Genomic DNA, 20,131 nt, shown 5'->3' with positions numbered 1-20,131 from the left:
AACCTTCCATTTTGCACAGCTCCTCAGAGCGTCTCTCTACTCTCTGGATGGGATTCTGCCCAATTCATGAATCGCTTATAAAGCCAATTAAATCTTCAGACTCACTTGTTTGAGCCTCTTTTTTTTTTTTTTAAAGTTTATGTATTTTGAGAGAGAGAGAGAGAGAGCAGGGGAGGGGCAGAGAGAGGGAGAGGGAGACAAAGAATCCGAAGCAGTGTTAGTGGGGAGCACGATTAGCACAGAGGCCAACACGGGGCTCAAACTCACAAACCATGAGATCATGACTTGAGCCAAAAATCAAGACTGTTAACCGACTGAGCCTCCCAGGTGCCCCAATTGACTTCCGTTTTTTAACATAAGTGTGTAAAAGTACCGCGTTGTGGTTTGATTTACAGTTCCCTAGTGACTATGGTATTGAGCATTTTTTCATGTATGTATTTGCCATCTGTGTATTTTCTTTGGTGAAATGTCTGTTCAAGTATTTTGGCCATTTTGTTATTGGGTGTTTGTTTTCTTAGTGAATTTTGAGAGTTCTGTGTAAGTTCTGGATAAATTCTTTTTATCAGATATATGTTTTGTTAATATTTTCTATTGGTCCATGGGGTGACTTAGTTTGTGTTAAACTTTTCTTGCTTTAAAACAAAGTTCCCTTTGATTTTTTTTTCCAAGACTACAAAGTGGTTTAATAAATTTAGGAATCTGAAGTGAAAAATTCCCATGGCCTGACCGTAATTGCAGACAGGGCTTCCACAGAGCTCAGTGCTCTCATTGACCAATGGCTTCTGGTGAAGGCCAGTAGCCCAATTCCTTCAGAAGAATTTATCCTCGATTCTGACTGGCCTAAGAATTAAATTGACACGAGACAAATTAACGGGAGAAAAACAAAATTGAACAACATGTATATCTCCCATATACAAGGGAGAGACCCAGAGAAACTAAGTAACTTCCCCAAATGACTGGAGCCATAACCTTAAATACCATTTTCAGATAAAGACAAAAGAAAATGTTGGGGTAGAGAGTCCAAGCAGGAGGAAAATGCACAGTAAACTAGGGTAATGCTGCTATGCAGATTTAATTGCCTTCTGCCTTAGTAACAGTTTCTGGAGATTTAGCGTCCCCCCCCCCCCCACCTGACACCCTTACACCTGGAGATTTCCCTTGTAAATGTAAATGTCTGTTGCAGTTGGGTAATTTCCACTTGATTTTCAGAGCTTGTTTTATGTCTGAAGTTTCTTTTTAAGTTTATTTATTTGGAGGCGGGGAGCAAGACACAGAGAGAAGAGAGAGAGAGAGAGAGAGAGAGAGAGAGAGAGAGAAACCCAAGCAGACTCCAAGCTGTCAGCACAGAGTCCGATGTGGGACTTGAACTTACAAACTGCAAGACCATGACCTGAGCTGAAATCAAGAGTCAGGTGCTTCACTGACTGAGCCACCCAGGTGTCCCTGTGTCTGAAGCTTCTTAAAAATAACTGATGTGATTTTGGAGTTGCAGGGGGTGTGGGTCCAGAGCCAACAGCCAAGAAAGGATTCTTAAGATGTCTTTGGTGCAAAAAGGTGATTTTCTTAAAACGTGGGGAAAAGACCCACGGGCAGGAAGATCTGCCCCAGGATTGTGAGGAGGGACTGATTATATACTTTGGAGTTGGGGAAGGTAAAGGCAAGGGGAAGTTTCCAAAGGATTTTCATATGCTGAAGAAGACTCAAGGGATACTGGAGGCCTCGCTTTTGTCAGTCAAGCTAAGGTTGTTTTTCCCTCTAGCAAAGCCTTAACATTACGGCAGTAGGAGTTCCTGGAGAAATATGATCCTCTGCCTGCCTCAAGTGTTTGTCGATGGCTGCAGGTTCTAAGGAAACTTAAATTTATCTGCATATCCTTTTGCCTTTGTTTCCCATGTCATAGCCAGCTTAAAATAGCTAATATGCCAGGGGTGCCTGGGTGGCTCAGTGGTGTAAGCATCGGACTTGGTTTCGGCTCAGGCCATGATCTCTCGGTTTGTAAGTCTGAGTCCCCCACCATGCTCTGGGCCAAGAGCCTCCGTGGGATTCTCTCTCTGCCTCTCCCCTGCTCATGCTCTCTCCCATTCTCTCACAATGAATAAATAAACTTTGGGGGAAAAAATAATCAACACACTGAAGAGGCGTACCTTAGGGTGGCATAATTTGCTCACCTTTGCCATCTCTGACATTTTAGGAAGTTGTTCATGTGTGCGCCTCAGACTCTCCTCCTCCTGGGGTCCTCCTCCCTGCTGCAGGGAGGAACACTTCTCATTTCAGCTCTCAGCTCTCTGCACTGGTGGCCGAGCTCCACAGCAGCCTGTAAGTCAGGGAGCTGCCCTCGCTAGAGCTGCAGGTTGGCTGAGGGGAAGTCGCCAGGAGACCTGAGAAAATGGGGAACTCTCTGCTGAGGAAAAACAGGTGAGTCCAGACTCCCCAAGGGAAAGCAGGAGAGATGGGGCAGAGGAACGCAGCCAGAAAGAGAAAAAGAGGTTTTTTGGGGAGGGGAGGGAACTGGGTAAAGAACTGAGAAACATGAAGCGCCTTTAGGTGTCAGACACTAAGTTCAATTCCTTATGGGTTTGGCCTTCTCCCCACAATCAGTGCGAGCAGCTGGTGGAGAACAGCTGACAGGCAGAAGGACTTTATCAAGGGAAGTCAGGGCAGTCAACCGTGACTTCAGAAATGGAACAACTTTCTGAGGGCTGGGAGGGGATGTTCTCCTGAGCTCTCAACACCTGCAGGGAGCTCAAAGACACCACTATTTTTTTTTTTTTTAATTTACATCCAAGATAGTTAGCATATAGTGCAACAATGATTTCAGGAGTAGATTCCTTAATGCCCCTTACCCATTTAGCCCATCCCCCCTCCCACAGCCCCTCCAGTAACCCTCAGTTTGTTCTCCATATTTATGAGTCTCTTCTGTTTTGTCCCCCTCCCTGTTTTTATATTATTTTTCTTTCCCTTCCCTTATGTTCATCTGTTTTGTCTCTTAAAGTCCTCATACGAGTGAAGTCATACAATGTATGTCTTTCTCTGACTGACTAATTTCGCTTAGCATAATACCCTCCAGTTCCATCCACATAGTTGCAAATGGCAAGATTTCATTCTTTTTGATTGCCGATTAATACTCCATTGTATATATATACCACATCTTCTTCATCTATTCATCCATCGATGGACATTTGGGCTCTTTCCACACTTTGGCTATTGTTGATAGTGCTGCTATAATATGGGGGTGCATATGTCCCTTTGAAACAGCACACCTGTAGCCCTTGGATAAATGCCTAGTAGTGCAATTGCTGGGTTGTAGGGTAGTTCTATTTTTAGGTTTTTGAGGAACCTCCATACTTTTTTCCAGAGTGGCGGCACCAATTTGCATTCCCACCAGCAGTGCAAAAGTGTTCCTCTTTCTCTGCATCCTGGCCAACATCTGTTGTTGTCTGAGTTGTTAATGTTAGCCATTCTGACAGGTGTGAGGTGGTATCTCATTGTGTTTTTAATTTGTTTTCCCCTGATGATGAGTGATGTTGAGCATTTTTTTCATGTGTCGGTTGGCCATTTGGATGTCTTCTTTGGAGAAATGTCTGTCCATGTCTTTTGCCCATTTCTTCACTGGATTATTTGTGTTTTTTTTTGAGTGTTGAGTTTGAGAAGTTCTTTATAGATTTTGGATACTAACCCTTTATCTGATATGTCATTTGCAAATATCTTCTCCCATTCCATTGGTTGCCTTTTAGTTTTGCTGATTGTTTCCTTCTCTGTGCAGAAGTTTTTTATTTTGATGAGGTCCCAGTAGTTCATCTTTGCTTTTGTTTCCCTTGCCTCTGGAGATGTGTTGAATAAGAAGTTGCTGCAGCCAAGATCAAAAAGGTTTTTGCCACTTTCTCCTCGAGGATTTTGATGGCTTCCTGGCCTACATTTAGGTCTTTCATCCATTTTGAGTTTATTTTTGTGTCTGGTGTAAGAAAATGGCCCAGGTTCATTTATCTACATATCACTGTCCAGTTTTCCCAACACCACTTGCTGAAGAGACTGTCTTTATTCCATTGGATATTCTTTCCTGCTTTGTCAAAGATTAGTTGGCCATACGTTTATGGGTCCATTTCTGGATTCTTTATTCTGTTCTATTGATCTGAGCATCTATTTTTGTGCCATGACCATACTGTCTTGATGATTACAGCTTTCTAATAGAGCTTGAAGTCTGGGATTATGATGCCTCCCTCTTTGGTTTTCTTTTTCAATATTGCTTTGGCTATTCGGGGTCTTTTCTGGTTCCATACACATTTTAGGATTATTTATTCTAGTTCTGTGAAGAATGCTGGTGTTATTTTGATAGGTATGGTCTACTTTGTTTTATTGCTAATACAAGCTATTTGTACTTTGAAGAAATTAGCCTTTTTCTCTTATTACAAAAAATATTTTTTCTGTATATCTCATGCCATGCAGATATTTTATGTTTGCTTACTATTTTTTTAAATGTTTATTTATTTTGAGAGAGAAAGCGTAGGGGGGAGGGGCAAAGAGAGAGGGAGACAGAGGATCTGAAGCAGGCTCTGTGCTGACATCACAGAGCCCAATGTGGAGCTCAAACTCATGAACCATGAGATCAGGACCTTAGGCAAAGTCAGATGTTTGACTGAGCCACCAGGCACCCCTGTTTGCTTACTATTTCTTAAACATAACAATTAAATCTAGAAATCTTGTTTTCTACCAATTTATGCTTAAAATTCTTTCCCTTTCTTAAGACAAATCCACAGTATAATTTTTTGTTTGTTTTATTGCTTTACATGCAGCCCCATACATTCACTATATGGTGTCAAATACACACACACACACACACACACACACACACACACATTTTTTTCCCAAGTAGTTAATCAGTTGCCTCAGCAACTTCATTTCCATGCTAATTTAAAATATCTCCCTTAGAGGTGTCCAGGTGGCTCCATCAGTTAAGCATCCAGGAGTCTTGATTTAGGCTCAGGTCATGATCTCATGGTTCACAGGGTAGAGCCCTATGTCAGGATTTTGTCTCTCACTTTCTGTGCATCCACACACCCCGTCTTAAAATCAAAAATCTTAAAAAAATAAAAATAAATAAAATGTCTCCCTTAATATAATTTTTTAAAGTCTTATATTTACATTTACTGGGATGTGATTTTCAACTTCACCATCCAATCAGCACACCCTCATCATGGTTCTCCAGACCGGATTTGTTACAAAAGCCATGGAAATCCCACCCCCACCCTCACTGAGCAGAGTGAGAGAACCTAGTTCTCTATGAGAGGAGCTCAGAGTCTTACTTACTGACTGGTAGTTCTCAGACAAGTTGCTTAACATTTTCAGCCTTAGTTTTCTCATTGGTAAAAAAAAAAATAGAATCATTATATCTACCTCATGGATTTAGTCTGAGATTAAATGAAATATATACAATGCATGTGTTACATACATGTAGTAAGTGTGTGTGTGTGTGTGTGTGTGTGTGTGTGTGTGTGTGTTTGTGGAGAGAGAGAGAGAGGTTGAGAGAAAGTAATAAACAAACATAAGTAGTATTTTTTAGTTTCTTTTTCTCTATACTCTCAATTCTCCACAAATGGAAAAAAATGATTATACAGAAGAAACCTAACCCAAACAATGAATAGATTTTTCTTTATTTAATCCTTTTTTCTCCTCTTGTCCCCTGTTCTCAGCCTTGGTGCTGTAAAAGATGATGATTTACATGAGACAAAGCCAGTACCCTTCCCCATCCCTGTATACAGTCCTGAATGTTGTGCCCAGCAGATAGACTTCTCTATATACTGATACTCTCATGGTCACCATAAGGAATCCTGGCCATGTGGGAACAAATGATTTAGGACTGGTTGTGTATGGAGGTTGTTGGAGAATGTTGGTGGGCTGTTGCCATGGCAATGGAGAAAATGTCAAATAAAAGGCTTCCATGTACATTGAGGAGGGGCTGTGAACAGATCTGAGGGCAACAAGCAGAAGCTGAGGCGATTCTGGGGCTACACACAAATGGCGGTTGGAAAACTTGTGAATTAAAGTGGGAAGCCTGGAAAGGAAGTACTTAGCTCATTCCTGATAGATTGGGTTTTAGGGGGCAACAGAATACTCATAAGATAACCTGGTCTGGAAAATCATACCTTCAAACAGAGAACATCCAGGTGAGAACAAATCCAAGAAATCTCCCGGCCTTTGCCCATGAAGAGTGAAGTCTATCAGGTCCTGAACTTCACATACTCCACACGGAGCACCTTACTTAGACCCAGCATCAGTTGTAATAACAGTAAATGTGAAGAGAAGACAAAAACACTTTGAACCTTTGGAGAGGAGATGTACTAGGAACCTAGTGTGATCCCCAGCAACTAGAAATAAGATTGCTATTTCCTGCTGTCTCTGTTCATTTAACTCAAGTCCCTTTGTGCTCAAGCTCCATCCTGGCCATTCCATTTGAAGCTCAAAGTTTCTATTTCTGAGATGACCACATCTCCCACATCATCACGATTGTTGAAAGGTTTGTGGAGAGAGACACTTGCAATTATCCTGATGCTGTTAAACCAAGACTCTTCTGACTACTCCCTTTGAGTGTCAGGCAATCACTCAAATATGAAACTAGTGTCTCGGGGTCCAAGAATCTCAAAGGGTGGCAAAACCAGTTGTTTTGTGGCCCATAGAGTTATCTGCACTTTTCCTATGGTTTCAGGAGAAGCTTTTGAAAGAATATCAGTTAAAAAGCTACCACTGAGCCAAAGCTTCTGTTAGGAATTAGACGCCCAAAGACTCCCCCCGCCCCCAGCAGCATACATTTCTTCAGTGCAAGCTCAGAGTCACATATTTGGGGGATATCATTGGACATATGTCAAAGCACACAGTCCAAAGAATGAAACAGACCAGAAGGGCCATGGCCATTATAACAAGGGAGAGACTGGGTGGACCAGGGGGCCAGAGAAGTTTTGTGTAAGAGACAGGAGCCTGGAATTGCTGGCACACAGCCTGGTGTCATAGAGATGCATCTGGCCTCCTTCAGGGAGGTTCTCTGAACCCATCCCAGACCAAAGCATCCAAGCCGAAGGGCAAGAATATGTTACAGAAAAGTTGAGTGGGGGAAATAACCAGTTTAAAAATAACTTTTGCCCGCATTTAACTTTATTTAACCCTTACAATTCCATGAGGTAAGCAGGGGAAGTTTCTTCATTTTACCGATGAAGAAACTGGCTCAAGGTTTCCAGAGACACTGACTGAGTAATTCAAACTTGAGTGTCTTTTCTCATCTTCCAAATCTGCTCCGTGAACCAGATTTCTTAGCAATTGGTGAGATTCCTTGGTTTCCTTCTAGCGTTTCTTTAGCCACAGAAACAGGAGATGTAAACAAATGGCCGAAAGTAGCCCAAAGGGGAGGAATAACTACAGCCAATGCCTTTCAGCCCCCAATTTCTGATGGTACATAGACCCGAGGGGTTGTCAGAACACTCAGCCGTGGTGACGCCCACAGCTTCTCCTCTCCTGCCCTTTCCAAGGGAACTCCTTGGGAAGATCACTAGGGATGATATCTCTGAGTGACATTTTACACTTTACATAGTGTTACTGGTACACGCAGTACTTTATAAAGGACCCTCACATTTAACTATGTAGGTAGCTGACTATGACTCAAATTCAGAAAGATGCCCAGAATGATACTTAGACTTCAGGCTGGATATCTGACCACAAAAAGATCCTGGGCCTTTCTGCCATAAAATAGATCACAAGTCTTGTTGATTTACCTATGCCTTGAATCAAGGAGGTAGATTTGAGGATCTGAGCCAGTTAGAGATGCTCTGTACTTGGCTACTCATTCCTTTATGAAATACTTATGGAAAATAGATTTACTGTGTGCTCCATACTGTGGCATGTGCTGGCAAATAAATATGGTCCCCAGCTCTATGACACTAATGTTCTAGTGTAGGATGTCAACAAATGAACTGTTAAATAACAAAATTTAACCGAGTAAATTTGAAAACCTAGTCGTCTTTATTAAACAATTCATTAGGGGCGCCTGGGTGGCGCAGTCGGTTAAGCGTCCGACTTCAGCCGGGTCACGATCTCGCGGTCCGTGAGTTCGAGCCCCGCGTCAGGCTCTGGGCTGATGGCTCAGAGCCTGGAGCCTGCTTCCGATTCTGTGTCTCCCTCTCTCTCTGCCCCTCCCCCGTTCATGCTCTGTCTCTCTCTGTCCCAAAAATAAAAAAAAATAAAAAAAACAAAAAACAAAAAAAAAAACAATTCATTAGTCAGGCAACACTTCATCTAGCAAGTTGAGAGGCTCTCCAAGGAGTTACACAAAATGGAAGGCTTTTATAGAAGAAGGATGGGAATTAGGACCACCTGGGCGGCTCAGACAGTTAAGTGACTGACTCTTGATTTCGACTCGGGTCATGATCTCACGGTTTGTGGGATCGAGCCCTGAGTCAGGCTCTGTGCTGACCCCGTGGAGCCGGCTTAGGATTTTCTCTTTCCCTCTCTCTTTCTCTCAAATAAATTAGTAAATATTTAAAAAGAATAATAAAGTGAAGAAAACTAAATTTTAAAAAAGTTATTAGCGGGGTACCTCAGTGGCTCAGTTGGTTAAGCTTTTGACTTCATCTCAGGTCATGATCTCCTGGTTTGCGAGTTTAAGCCCCGAGTCGGGCTCTCTGCTGTCATCATGGAACCTGCTTCAGATCCTCTTCCCCCTCTCTCTCTACCCCTTCCCCTCTCATGCTCTATCTCTCTCAAAATAAATATAATAATAAAACATTTTTTAAAAGTTATTAGCAAAAGAAAAGAACTATTTCTCGGGGTGCCTGAGTGGCTCAGCTGGTTAAGCATCCAACTTTTGATTTTGGATCAGTTCATGATGGAGCCTCATGTGGGCCTCTGCCCTGGGCATTGAGCCTGCCTAAGATTCTCTCTCCCTCTCCCTTCATCCCTCCCTCTCCCCTGCCTTAAGCACGTTCTTTCTCTCTACCTCTAAAAAAAAAAAAAAAAAAAAAAAAAAGAATTATTCCAGGCGAGGCCACTTTCTAAGGGGAAAAACAACGTGTCTTTATCAGGCAGATTATCTCACTTTTTTGGGGGGATGGAGAGGGCCCAAGTGACAGGCTCATTGGCATAGATTAAAGAACTCCTGGCTGACGGGTTAAGACTACATTTCTGGAGGAGGTTGAAACTGCAATTAAATTATATATTAAAGGGCACCTGTGTGGCTCAGTCATTAAGCATCTGACTTTGGCTCAGGTCATGATCTCACAGTCTGTGAGTTCAAGTCCCACATCCGGTGAGCCCAAGACCCACTTTGAGTAAAACACGATCTCCACTTCGAGTGAGCCCAATTTCTCTCCCTCTCTCTCTCCCCACTCTCCTCTCTCTCTCTCCTTCTTCCCCTCCTGGGATTCTTTCTCTCTCTGTCCCTCAATCAATTGTGCCCCCCCCCCCAGGAATTGTATGGATTAAGCACCAGTTTGGGGACTCAGTCTAAGTGACACCATTTTGGGCCCGTGTTGTTTTGAGGTTTTTTTTTTTTTTTCAAAAGAACAATTATAATATGGTATAAATCGGAGAAATTCAGAGTGCTGTAGAACTCTTACATAACCTATACCTGAAAGAAATCTCTAAAATGTCCATGTACTTATACCTTGATTTCCTAGAGATAACTCACGTGTCCTTCATCACAAGAGTCCAAGCAAATCATTAAAATCAGTCATGAGCAAGCCCTTTCCCTTTGCTGGGAATACAGCCGAAAGTCCCTTCCCTGATTAGGAGTTGATAAGCATCATCTTCATATTTCAAAAGGTCAGTTAATGTCCTGGAAGGAAGGAGTCAGTCTAGCATGCTAAATGTGTCCAAGTCATCTACAATAAATACTGTCTTGGGGTAAGAAAAAAGGTTTTTCACAGAAATGGCAAAGGGAAGAGAGTCACCTAACAAAGCTGCAGAAACCAACATTGTGATTTGTGTCATCTGTTATTTTAGATGCTGGGACTGCTACATTGCTGAAGGTTGTCTCTGCCTTCCGTGGTGAGTGGAGAATTATTTCATGAGTTATTTCCCTAAGTGTGGTTTCAATGTGGTATTTGCTTTAAATCACCTGTAACTGCCCACTGTCTGTGGCCACAGTGGAAGCCTGTCACTACCCGGACACAGTCATCTGAGAGTCAGTCAGGGAAGTGACAATTTGAGTTTGGTGAGAAACAGGAACAATAGTCTTGATAAGCGCTCCTCAAACAGGAAAGCCTCAGAAGCAAAAATTAAACTGGCTACAATGCAGAGAAAGACCCTTGAATCCCACTGCTAGCCCCGGAATCCCCATGTACAGAAGCATACATTTCTGTCCCTTACAGCCAGGGTGGTCATATAATTCATCCTCTGCACTGAGAAAGCTTTGAGAGTGAAAGAGACCCTAAAAATAGTTTAGGGTCCCTAAATGACTGATAAGGATGTTAACTAGGCCATCTAAGCAAAGCAGAACACACAGTCATGCTCCTTGGAGTATATGTCATCATCTCTGGAGATGATAAGGAGCATCCATTACATTTATACTGTGTTTTTCTGGGGTGGGGGCATCATCTCTACAGAGCAGTTACCTCTGTGTTCATATGGGAGCTGTTTGCTTGTTTGCTTGGAGATCACAGACTGAACTTGGGGTTGGAGCTGGAAATAATCTTGCCTCCTTATCTCACATGATATAAAAGAAATTGAGATTTTGTTAGAAGAAAACATCCCCCAAATAGTTACCTATAACATCATCATGGTTCTCCATTTATAAACCAATTCCACCTCAGCCTTAGAAAAAGGAGAAGGGAGGAGAAAGACACACACACACAAAGGTGTAGATTTCTCCTTGATCTTATCCTTCCTTTTTCTTTTTATCTATCTTCATTTGCCTCTATGCTGAAGGGGGTATACCTTTAACAAATGAAAGACTCAAAGATAAGGTTTTAGAGTTGAGTGTAATTTCCTTGGAGAGTTGCTGAACACTGAACCAATTTTCTTTCCTTCTCTTTTTTCAGGAAAAAAACACACGGTTTTGAAGCAAAGCCGGATTCCGATAAGGAGAGTAAGTCATTGCTTTCTCTTTGCTACCTTTGACAGACTTACATTTCCAACTGCCCTTTCCCCACGCTTCCAAAGCTCCCTGGGCATTATTTCCAGTGTAATACCTTCCACATCGGTCTGAGTCATTTGTCCAGTTGCTGGTCTCCGTCTCCACTAGACTGTGAACTCATTGAATCAGGAGCTGGTGACTCCATATCTCCCTGAGGTCTGGAAGCTGAAGGGGTTAACTGGGAACAATAACTGGAGAGCTAGAGGTGCCAGGTGCTTCCAAGAGACTGCAAGGAGGCCGGCGCGGGCACAGAGAGCACTCAGGAGGGGCATGGCCTTGTGGTCAAGCTTAGGACTGGGGCTTTTGTCTTGAGAACCGCAGGACTATTTTAAAGAAGGGTGGGTGTGATGGTGTTAGCCTTAAAAGACATCGCCTGGGTGGCTGTGCAGAGAACTAATTGTGTCAGGGAGTGGCAAGAACAGATGCTGGAAGATCACTTAGGAGGTGAGGCAACGGTCTCTGGAGACAGAACAGGACTGAAGCCAAGAAGAAGGAATTCGAGAAGGAGAGGGTAGCGAATAGCATCACGTGTGAGAAAGAGAGAAAGCATAGGCATGAGGACAGACCACTGGATTTCTAAAGAAGAAAAATGAAGGAGTTTTGACTTTGCCTTCCTGGGTTGAAAGAGCGGAGCCTAATTCATTCACTCTGAGTCTTATCAACTAGTTTTGTAAAGTATGAAAAAGGAATAATATGGCCCTCCCATCCCTAGCGTCACCAGGGGAATCATGGGTTCCTGGAAACCCCAATCTCCATCAGAGCCAAACCCGGTAGAAATAAGACCTCTAATGCCAAAACTTGCAGGCTTTTCTTTCTTTTTTTTTTTTTAATTTTTTTTATGTTTACTTTTTTATTTTTGAGAGACAGAGAGAGAGCGTGAGTGGGGGAGGAGCAGAGAGAGAGAGAGAATCCGAAGCAGGTTCCAGGCTCTGAGTTGTTAGCACAGAGCCTGACACGGGGCTCGAACCCATGAACCCTGAGATCATGACCTGAGCTGAAGTCGGACGCTCAACCGACTGAACCACACAGGCACCCCTCGGAGACTTTTTTTGTAGTGATAATCAGGGACGTCCTAGATGGCCATGGGAATTTATGGAGATAGGAGCATCCGGGATGTCAGTACTGAGGAAATGCAAATCCATAATAATAAATCAAGTGGCCTGCAAGGGCTTACCCACCTTCTGTGTAGGATGGCACCATGCAGCTTCCGTGGGAAAGCTCACGTTTGCTGATCGAGCTGATGTGTTTGTGAAGGGGGAGCAAGTCCATTTGTCTCTTTACTGAGGGGCCAGAGCCAGTTGGTTTTAAATAAACTGGTTTTTGATAAACTGGCCTGCTTTTGTTTGTATCTGCTAGCAAATTCAGGAATGGGAAGGTTCAATTTAAGAGTTTGCTTCTGAAGGGGCACCCGGGTGGCTCTCTTCGTTGAGCATCCAACTCTTGATTTCAGCTCAGGTCATCATGCCTCGGTCGTGGGATCAAGCCCAAGTCAAGCCCCAAGTCAAGCCTTGAGTTGGGTCCCTACGTAGGCATAGAGCCTGCTTAAAATTCTCTCTCTCCCTCTGCCCTCTCCCCCACTCATGCTCTTTCTCTGCCTCTTCAAATAAAAAAAAAGAAAGAAAAAAAAAAGAAAGAAAGAGAGAGAGAGTTTCCTTCTGTCAAGCTTTTCTTGAACACCAGCCCCCGCATGACGGCCATCCCCTCACCTGCATAGACACCACAGCCCTCCTTTGCATTGTGGATCCTCTGAGGCCCTGGTCTGTCCCCTACGCTAGCCCGTGAGCCCCTTGAGGACAGGAAATGTTTCTGATTTTTCTTGGTCTCCACAGTACCTGGTACAGGGCGGGTCTGCGATGAATTTTGTATGAGGGATGGAGGGAATTGTGATTTCCTTTCCAATACCCCACCGAATGTGTTTCCCTCCATGCAGCCTCTCAGCCCCAGCACGGCTCTGCTGTATCTTGTTTAGATAGTGCCGTCACTCCCCAGGGGTGTGCTGCAGGTCAGGATAGCCTGATGGGCTATCATGTGGCTCTCTGGCTGCTTATATCCGAGTGTTTGCCCCACCACTCCCCATCCTCTGTCCTCAAATCTCCCCGTGACCTGAAATTCATTGAGTGTATTTTCTTTCTCCAGATACAGAAATGTCATCTGCTCCCATCCAGGTAATGCAAACATCTCTGAACCTTTTTCTGAGATGATGGCGGAAATGCGGACACCCCGGATGGCAGAAGTTGGCCTCCAAGACCCCTTCAAAGCTCGATATGAAAGAAAAACTTTAGGTGCCAATGCTTGCTAGCCCAGGACCCTGTATGGGGCCCGAGGGCAGCAGCAGCCGCCACCACTGTTGTTATACGTCTTATTGAAAGGAACTAATATATACGGAGTCCTTTGTTGGCACCAGTGTGCTGAGGGCTTTGCCTGTAGTGTCCACGTAACTGTTACAGCAACCCTCTAAGATTGGCACTATGATTTCCTCTGTTTTACAAATGAGAAAACTGAGAGATTGAGTGATATTCTCCCAAAGCCAGACAACTGACAAGAGGGGCAAAGACATGATTCAAAACCAAGCCTCCGTCCCAGATCCAGGCTCTCCCTCTTAGATTTGCTGCTTTGCTTTTTATCTCCTGAGATGCCGCTGACTAGGAACCTCTCTTGAGTGGTATCCCTTTTTAATAATGCCAAAGTCTCTAGAATGAGTGGTTAAATATCATAACCCAGCCAAGTGAAGGTATCCTCAGATTGTTCTGTTATGTATGAATAGGCTGCCTTCAGGGCCTGAGATTTGGGAATTACACGGAGTGGTCAGGGGTCACTCTGGAACATGGAGCAGAGAAGACATGCCTGAGTAGGCAGAATACTCCAGAAAGCATGAGCTCTCTGGTGGCCTGGGCTAGGGGTTGGAGTAGGGACAGCCATTTAGGAAAAACATCTAAGAGATGGGGGGAAAGATGGTCATGGAAGACAGACTTTGCCCAGGGTCAGGTCTGGGTTGAGCCTAGAGTATAAAGGGAATGGCAAGAAACCCACTGTTGATGAGGCTCTTCTTTCACTAGCAGGATAATGCTGACCAGAGCTCCTTAGAAGATCTCTCCTACACCCTCATCAATCACAGCGTCCTCGGAAGAAGGTCATCAGGGATCTCTGGGGCATACTATGAGAACATTTCCCCCAACGCCAAGAGACCCAGGGAGTTCTTGAGAAGAACTGAGACTTCGTATGCACTTCTCCATGTGCCTTCCTCCCCAAGGCATTTGCCCTCCCCAGAAGATGAATATGAACTTGTCACTCCTGGTAAAATCTTCCACTCCCTGCGTCAGCCACATCCACCTATGTTACCTTCTGAGATTCGGGTTTCTTGTTTAAAATGAAATAGACCAGAACTTGTCTAATTACCAGTAAATAAAAGCTGGGGGTATAGAGATCTGGTTGAAGCAGGCATGGGGCACAGAGCCCTTAAGGGGCACACGCATGGGCACACACACACACACACACACACACGCCACCCCTTTCTACAGGGATCTCTGCAGAATGTGGTTTACAAACCACAGGGATCCTTAGATCCTACTCAATATTCATCCTACAAAGACCAACCACTTATCCTAAACACCACTCTTTGAGAAGGGAGTGGCCATCTTTGATTCCAAATGGCTTTGGGAATTGGCTGCTTTGCTCAGTGGTGGGAGGGGCTTCTTGGTCTTCTACAGCTGGGAGCATCACAAAGAGTCTGCTCCTGTGTCCAGGTTCTTCTCATAAAATGTCTACATAATTACCTCCTGAAGTCACAAGGAAACATTACCCATCATACTAAGCATGCCAGGGGGGTCCACTCATTCCACACGTGGACCCAACTCTTCACCTGGAGCCTTCAGGGGGCAGGGGGAGGAGGGGGAGGCTGGGTGCGTTCCTCTCACTCCATACCACTCAGCGATGGTCTTTGCATAGTGTCCTTTGACTTGTTGGCCCTCATGGCTTTGTCGGTTACATGGGTTGAATCAGTAAGTTCTAGGCCAGGTTTTTATATAATTTTTAGTATAATTTTAATCCATATTTTAAACCTTGTATTTCTCCCTAGAAATATCTTAATAAGAAAATCATAGCATTAGAGCATGGTAGAGTAGAAAGACCTATGGAGACACTCTAATACCACCATCCCTTTTTTGCTCAGAGAGGATAAGTAGGCCAATGCAACTTTGCAAGTTACTGACAGAACTTTATCCAGAGCCCGATTTCCTGGCTCCCGATTCCACACTCTTCCAACATACTACATAGAAAAGCCTCTATTTAACTGTATGGTGTATATGTGGATTAATTCATATGTCATGTATAAAATAATAATAAAATGTCTACATGGGAAAAATAACACCCCCCACACACATACCCCTTCTCCAATGAGCCTTTCTCTGTATGTTCTGATTATTTTTCCTAATTTTTTTCTCATTGTTCCTAGAATTCTGTCTACTCCCTAAAACAGGGGTCAGTACACTGTGGCCCACAGGCCAAACCTGACCTAGTGCCTTTTTTTTTTAAATAAGTAAATTGTTATTGGAACACGGCCATGCTTATACATGTTCATACTGTCTATGGCTGCTCAAACACAGAAGACCTGAGTCGTTGTTGACACACACTGAGGTCCTGCAAAGCCAAAAATATTTATTTTTTTTGCCCTGTTCAGGAAAAAAAAAAAAGTTTGCAGACCCCAGGCCTAAATGATCATATTTGGAGAGAAACTCAACACAAATGTGTTTGGGTTTTGTAACTCATAAGAGCTGATACCAGTAAACTGGCATGAAAATATTAAACCACAATTTATATGAGACCAAGAATAATTAGCAAATTAGCCTATTTCTATATTCACACCTGTGTTCTCAACTTCTTGTTTTAAGCCACGGCCATTGTCCTAATTTTAGGGATGTTAAAACAGCAAGAAGTTTGTTGACAAGGTAGTGGATATGTTATGTGTTTAATCACTGTTTTGGCCCCAAAACTAACCAAGGTTAAATAACTGCTATTTAAAATGTGCTAAATGCCAATGAGGATAATAAATCTGGTCCCATGAGGCTGGATGTGCCAACACAGGTTTGCTGAGACTTCAGCCAGTTGGTGGGCTTCAGCTAAGAGCCAATCACATCTGGGCATCTTGTCCTCTGCTAACTTCCTGTTTTCAGCAAAGTTCTCTCACATGGAACTCTAACTTTGACCCTTGGCCAGGGTTCACTTAGGGGAAAGAGTGTGGACATTAGAGTCAGATAATCAATGATTCAAATCCTGGTTCTACCTCCTTCTCCCTCTAGGACCTTGAGCATGTAACTTGAAGGCTCAGCTTTAACACCCATCAACAGGAGGGCTGCATCTAATGTATGTAGTTGATTTACCACAGACCCTGAATAAATATCTCAAAGAGCAAAGAGAAACAAAAAAACTTCACGATGTCTGAGGAAAATCACGTGTTGATGTGCTTGATGATCAGGGTCACCCAGCTCTCCTCCAGGGAGAGAAACACAATCGCTGGGTTTTATACTGGAATTTTTCATTTGGACTTTGGACCTTTACTGAAGTTGACCGGTTTATAACTTTTTAGTACAATGGAAGTTATACAAATTTGAGTCTTATCCGTGAAAGTATTATTTGTCCCAAATAGTATACACTTTTTATCAGCAATACATTAAGCATAAATGCTTAACCAAAGAAATTTGTTCTTATGGTGACATTTAGAGGGATTACAAAAGGGAATTATATTTGAGCAGGAGAGCCCTTTGGGAGGGCTTTGGAATCCCTACTATGTCTGTATATAATGCTGATCCTGTTTTCCATGGATTTCAGGATTGCTGATGAAAGCTGTGAAGCCCTTTTTCCTGAAAATGCGCGCACACACACACACACACACACACAATATGTTACACAATTTAGGTTGTAGAGGTCATCCATCAGGGAAAGAATTCCTGTGTTCTGGATAAGATACTGAGGTTGAAGATCTAAACTGCTCCTTGAGGGAGCACAGATATAATCAGAAAACTCCCTTCCCCCTTGCCGGTCTCACACCTGTACATGGCCAGTACACAGGGGCACATTTTATACAGTCACTGCAGGTTTGGTGGTTTCCGTTTTATGTTCAGAGTAGCATCTATAAATAATCCCTTAACCCGTGAGTAAATTCTTATTCAGAACAGAAGAGAGGTACAAGAAAAGGGCAGGGTCAGGAAAATCTACCGTTGACAATAAATGCAAACGCTGACATTTTTAGGACAACCGCAGGTGACGGGTGCTTCGAATACTCGCAGGAATGGAAGGGCATAGGTAGAACAGGACAGATGAGTCCCCAGGTTACTGCAGGAGTCTTCAGAGAGAAGGAGATTCTGCTCACATTTCTCTGACTCTGTTCTTTTTCAAGCCAGCCTCTTGTGTTCAGAAAGCAACTTGAAAGTCATTTGATCTGAGCATACCTCAGTTCTGCCATCTGTTAAATGGGTCAGTATAAGTTCTTCCCCCTTTTAGACAGAGGGTGCTTTTTGCAAGGCACTTGGGGAAGCACTGAGTGGTCTTTACCATCCCAGAGAGTCTTCTACAGTCTGATGGTGACACCTGTCAACCCATCCCTTCCCCCCTCACCGCCTGTGCTCTCTGTGGCTTCCCAGACATCAGCCAAGCCTGAACTGAGCAGGACCTTGGGGTGCCTGCCAAAGTCGGAGGCCACTGATGGTGTGCAGTTGTCCCATGGGCTGGACTTTGCCCCCCAAAATGGTGGAACACTAACCTCACTCTTCACTCTCTCCAGACCTCGGTTTCCTAAATAGACGATGAGGGGACTACCTTCTGAGGCTAAGAATACATGGTCTCTAACGATAACCGAAAGGTGAAAGGATGTCTGAGGACACCACTGCCATCAGCGCGGTGACAGCATGAATTAGTTATTTTAAAGCAATGAAACAGTAACGGGAGCAGAGAAGGGAAGGCTCAGAGAGACTTCTCTCGTTTTTCTCAGCACTGACCAGACTCTGGATGGAGCAGGAGTCCACGCAGAGCCCACATCTAAAAGAGAAAAGACAAAACGTGAACCTCATCCTCAGAAGACACAAACACGTGTAAAGGAAAGCAAATCTATTTATTCAAACCCCACTGGTGTATGCTGACCACTCGTTTCTCTGACTGCCCACAACCCTACAGTTTGTCTTTATTTTTCACACCGGGCTGTTTTTTTCCTGCTGTTTCCCACTTGGTCTGTGCAGAGTCTCAATGCCTAACAAGACCAGCAGCTTCTTTTCTTGTAATCGGTCTCGTAATTGTTTGCAAAGCACATTAAAAAAAAAAATCTACAGAACTAAGTTAAATTGAGAGGCAAAAAAGAATTGGACACATGGGTAGAATTTTTCTTGGGAATAGGAGAAGCGGCACATCCCACTGATCTGGCTGTCTCTTTCCTGTCCCTAAGTGACTTCCAGAAAAGATCGGTTTCTCTTTTTTTTTTAAATTTTTTTTTAACGTTTATTTATTTTTGAGACAGAGAGAGACAGAGCATGAACGGGGGAGGGTCAGAGAGAGGGAGACACAGAATCTGAAAGAGGCTCCAGGCTCCGAGCTGTCAGCTCAGAGCCCAACACGGGGCTCGAACTCACGGACCGAGAGATCATGACCTGAGCCCAAGTCGGCCGCTTAACCGACTGAACCACCCAGGCGCCCCGGTTTTTCTTCTTAAATCTTTCAATTGCTTCACAGATAGTTGTTGAAACCTTATCATGCACCAGGCATTGTGCTCACCGTTAAGATGTGTGGCGACCCATAAACTCATCTCCAATTGCAGAATAGTGTATACGTGAGTGCCATTTTTTTCCCAGACACTTCAACATGCTTTAGTCACAAAGTTCAACTCTTTCCACAGCACATGAACCAAAGAGCCACACCTATGGAAAGTCTTCTGTGTGATTCACAAGGGGTCAAAACCCAAGAAAATGTACTTGCCTCTCAGGAGAAGGGAAAACCACACCATCCTGTCTCCACACAGGAACAGGTCATTCCTTCTGGCCCCAGGCCCTTGAGACACCTGGTCCTACTGGGAGAGCCCTGGGAGGAACTGGAAGATAGAGAGAGGGCCCCTCCCCGCTCTCACTGGCACGGAGGACCCAGCCCACCCCAGCCCATCCAGCTCAGTCTTACTCAGAAGGGGAAGCTGCCCTCAGGGAAATGAAAAAAATCAGTTCCAACACCATTAACTGCAAGAAAATGCCAGCTGAAATCATGGCCCTGGAGAGTGAACAGCTACGAAGCAATAGTAATGTGACAATGACCACACAAAAATAATTTATTGTAAATATTTTTAAATCCTTCTCCATTAAAGTTACTCATTACATTCTACAAAGTACAAACACACTAAGATTTACATTTGACATGTAAAAAATAAAGAGGAAGAAGGGAAATTCACCTATTTTGCTAGTTTAAGGAACTATCCTCAAAATGGCACACCAAGTTTACAATAAATGCACCCTCTAGTTAAATAAGAAAGCAAATTCACATTTTCCAGAGTCCTGGATCTCAAAAAGACCAAGGCAAATCTGGCCTGACACGCACATTTGGACACAACCCCATATACAATAGCCCCTCATACTGATGTCCACCCACAGCCAATTTAACTGAGACACGGGGGCTAAGACTCTTATTATATGATCACAACACTCTCTCTTGGAAAGTTTCCAGCAAATCAATTTTCCCCACAAAACAAATACTGTGCTTCCTCATGCTAGGCAATTCTGTACCCACAGATGATCAACACAGTCACTAATGCTCCCCTCAGCCTGCAAACAAGTTGGCATTAAGCCTCCAACAGTTTCTTTCCAACAGAGAGTTGGAAATTGCTTCAAACCATCTTCAATAAGATAAACCATCATTGCCTGAAGACACGGAGTTTTATAGGAAGGCCAGTAACATTGGACAATAAAAATCCCGGGCGTAGTATCTACAGCACAGGGCTAGGCAGCCTTAATGTTTCTCGGGTGGAAGTGTGACAAACTGTAAATTGGCAAAACT

General features: G+C 43.6%; 1 protein-coding gene across 4 annotated transcripts; it reads left to right on the top strand.

Moving 5' to 3' along the window:
- Positions 1 to 2,258: 2,258 nt before the first annotated feature.
- GCSAM (germinal center associated signaling and motility) lies at positions 2,259 to 18,435 on the top strand. 4 transcript variants are annotated; one of them, XM_040484486.1, is made up of 6 exons: positions 2,259 to 2,415; positions 9,982 to 10,026; positions 11,019 to 11,065; positions 13,250 to 13,278; positions 14,173 to 14,407; positions 18,096 to 18,435. In XM_040484486.1, exons 1-6 carry the CDS (start codon positions 2,387 to 2,389, stop codon positions 18,197 to 18,199), a joined length of 489 nt encoding a protein of 162 aa, XP_040340420.1. In that variant the 5' UTR covers positions 2,259 to 2,386; the 3' UTR covers positions 18,200 to 18,435. The 4 variants fall into 4 exon arrangements, with proteins under 4 accessions (XP_040340420.1, XP_040340418.1, XP_040340422.1 ...); XM_040484484.1 differs by having other exon boundaries at positions 14,170 to 14,407; XM_040484488.1 differs by lacking the exon at positions 9,982 to 10,026.
- Positions 18,436 to 20,131: the final 1,696 nt, after the last annotated feature.

This window comes from Herpailurus yagouaroundi, unplaced genomic scaffold (genome assembly GCF_014898765.1).
Source record: "Herpailurus yagouaroundi ecotype Mexico unplaced genomic scaffold, PumYag 162, whole genome shotgun sequence".
Lineage (NCBI taxonomy): Eukaryota > Metazoa > Chordata > Mammalia > Carnivora > Felidae > Herpailurus > Herpailurus yagouaroundi.
This window is presented reverse-complemented; position numbering and strand designations above follow the sequence as displayed.